The sequence below is a fragment of the Atta colombica genome, unplaced genomic scaffold, assembly GCF_001594045.1.
Source record: "Atta colombica isolate Treedump-2 unplaced genomic scaffold, Acol1.0 scaffold11, whole genome shotgun sequence".
Taxonomy (NCBI): Eukaryota; Metazoa; Arthropoda; class Insecta; order Hymenoptera; family Formicidae; genus Atta; species Atta colombica.
The window spans coordinates 796,575-797,618 of NW_017259195.1; the positions used below are offsets into that span (position 1 = coordinate 796,575).

At 34.9% G+C, this 1,044-nt stretch overlaps 1 protein-coding gene across 1 annotated transcript in view; it reads right to left on the reverse strand.

Moving 5' to 3' along the window:
• LOC108693817 (sorting nexin-7-like) overlaps positions 1-1,044 on the reverse strand; it is a 4,290-nt gene extending 3,246 nt beyond the window's left edge. Inside the window, exon 1 of the mRNA XM_018202968.1 lies at positions 829-1,044. Within this exon, the coding sequence (XP_018058457.1) occupies positions 829-999 (171 nt within the window). The 5' untranslated portion in view covers positions 1,000-1,044. The remainder of the gene's footprint in view (positions 1-828) is intronic.

Sequence of the window (1,044 nt, forward strand, 5' to 3'; positions counted from 1 at the left end):
CCTAAAACAAAAAATAATAAATTACCAAAGTTAACAAACTATCGATGGAAGAAAGACAAGCTAAAGAAATTCTTTAATATGTATCAGTCAACTATCAATCATATGAAATATTCTTCAGGCCAAATTCATGATCAGATTAATGACGTATCTGGTATATTATACTTTCCATTTGTACACAAGTGAAACTGAGTCTAAAGTGAACTGAGTATTTCATAATCAGATTAACGACGTCATTATTTGCTTAATTTGGTAAAAAGTTATCACATGACAACACAAGTTCGAATCTGACTTTTAAAATGAGTTTACAAAACTCACTAAAGCACATGGTCTTTCTTGATCAATCTTGTGCAGACAAAAATTCAATTAAATCTCACTTGTCAAAATGTAAAAGGAACACTCATTCAACTGAGATATGACATCACAAGTGAAAATCGATGTAAATGGAAAGCAACTTATATGTTACATATATTATGTTGTTTACTTTAATTTTAATTTATTGATCCCTTTCGAAACAATAAACTAGAGCAAGTTAAAGAGAATTATCAAAGTGGGTCAATAGCTATTAATGAAAAGAGGCATAAATTACAAGATTGCATAAATTCCTTGATATTTATCAATCAACAATTAAACATATGACTCTACAGAGTTAAATTCATGGTCAAACATATGAAGTGATGATCAAAATGATCATGAATCTACCGCGTATATTATGTCACATATTATTTACTGTAATTCTAATTTATTAATCATTTCCAGGGCAACGGACGGCAGTATGAATAAGGTATGGGGAACTGTCAAAGTAGGTCCCAGGTTATGTTACGCTCGTACCACGGATCCCTCGATGGAAGTGCTGCAGTTGGACAGGTAATCGACGTCGCGATTCTCTTGCTTCACAATTCCGCCCACTGCCATAGAGCTCACCTCCAAGATCGCTGAGTCCTCGGCGCCCTTCTCGTCTCCTGGATTCTCCATCTCCGACGTTTCCGACGAGGTCATCATTTTTTTGATAATCAGACAACAAACCGACGTCAACCACCTACACGA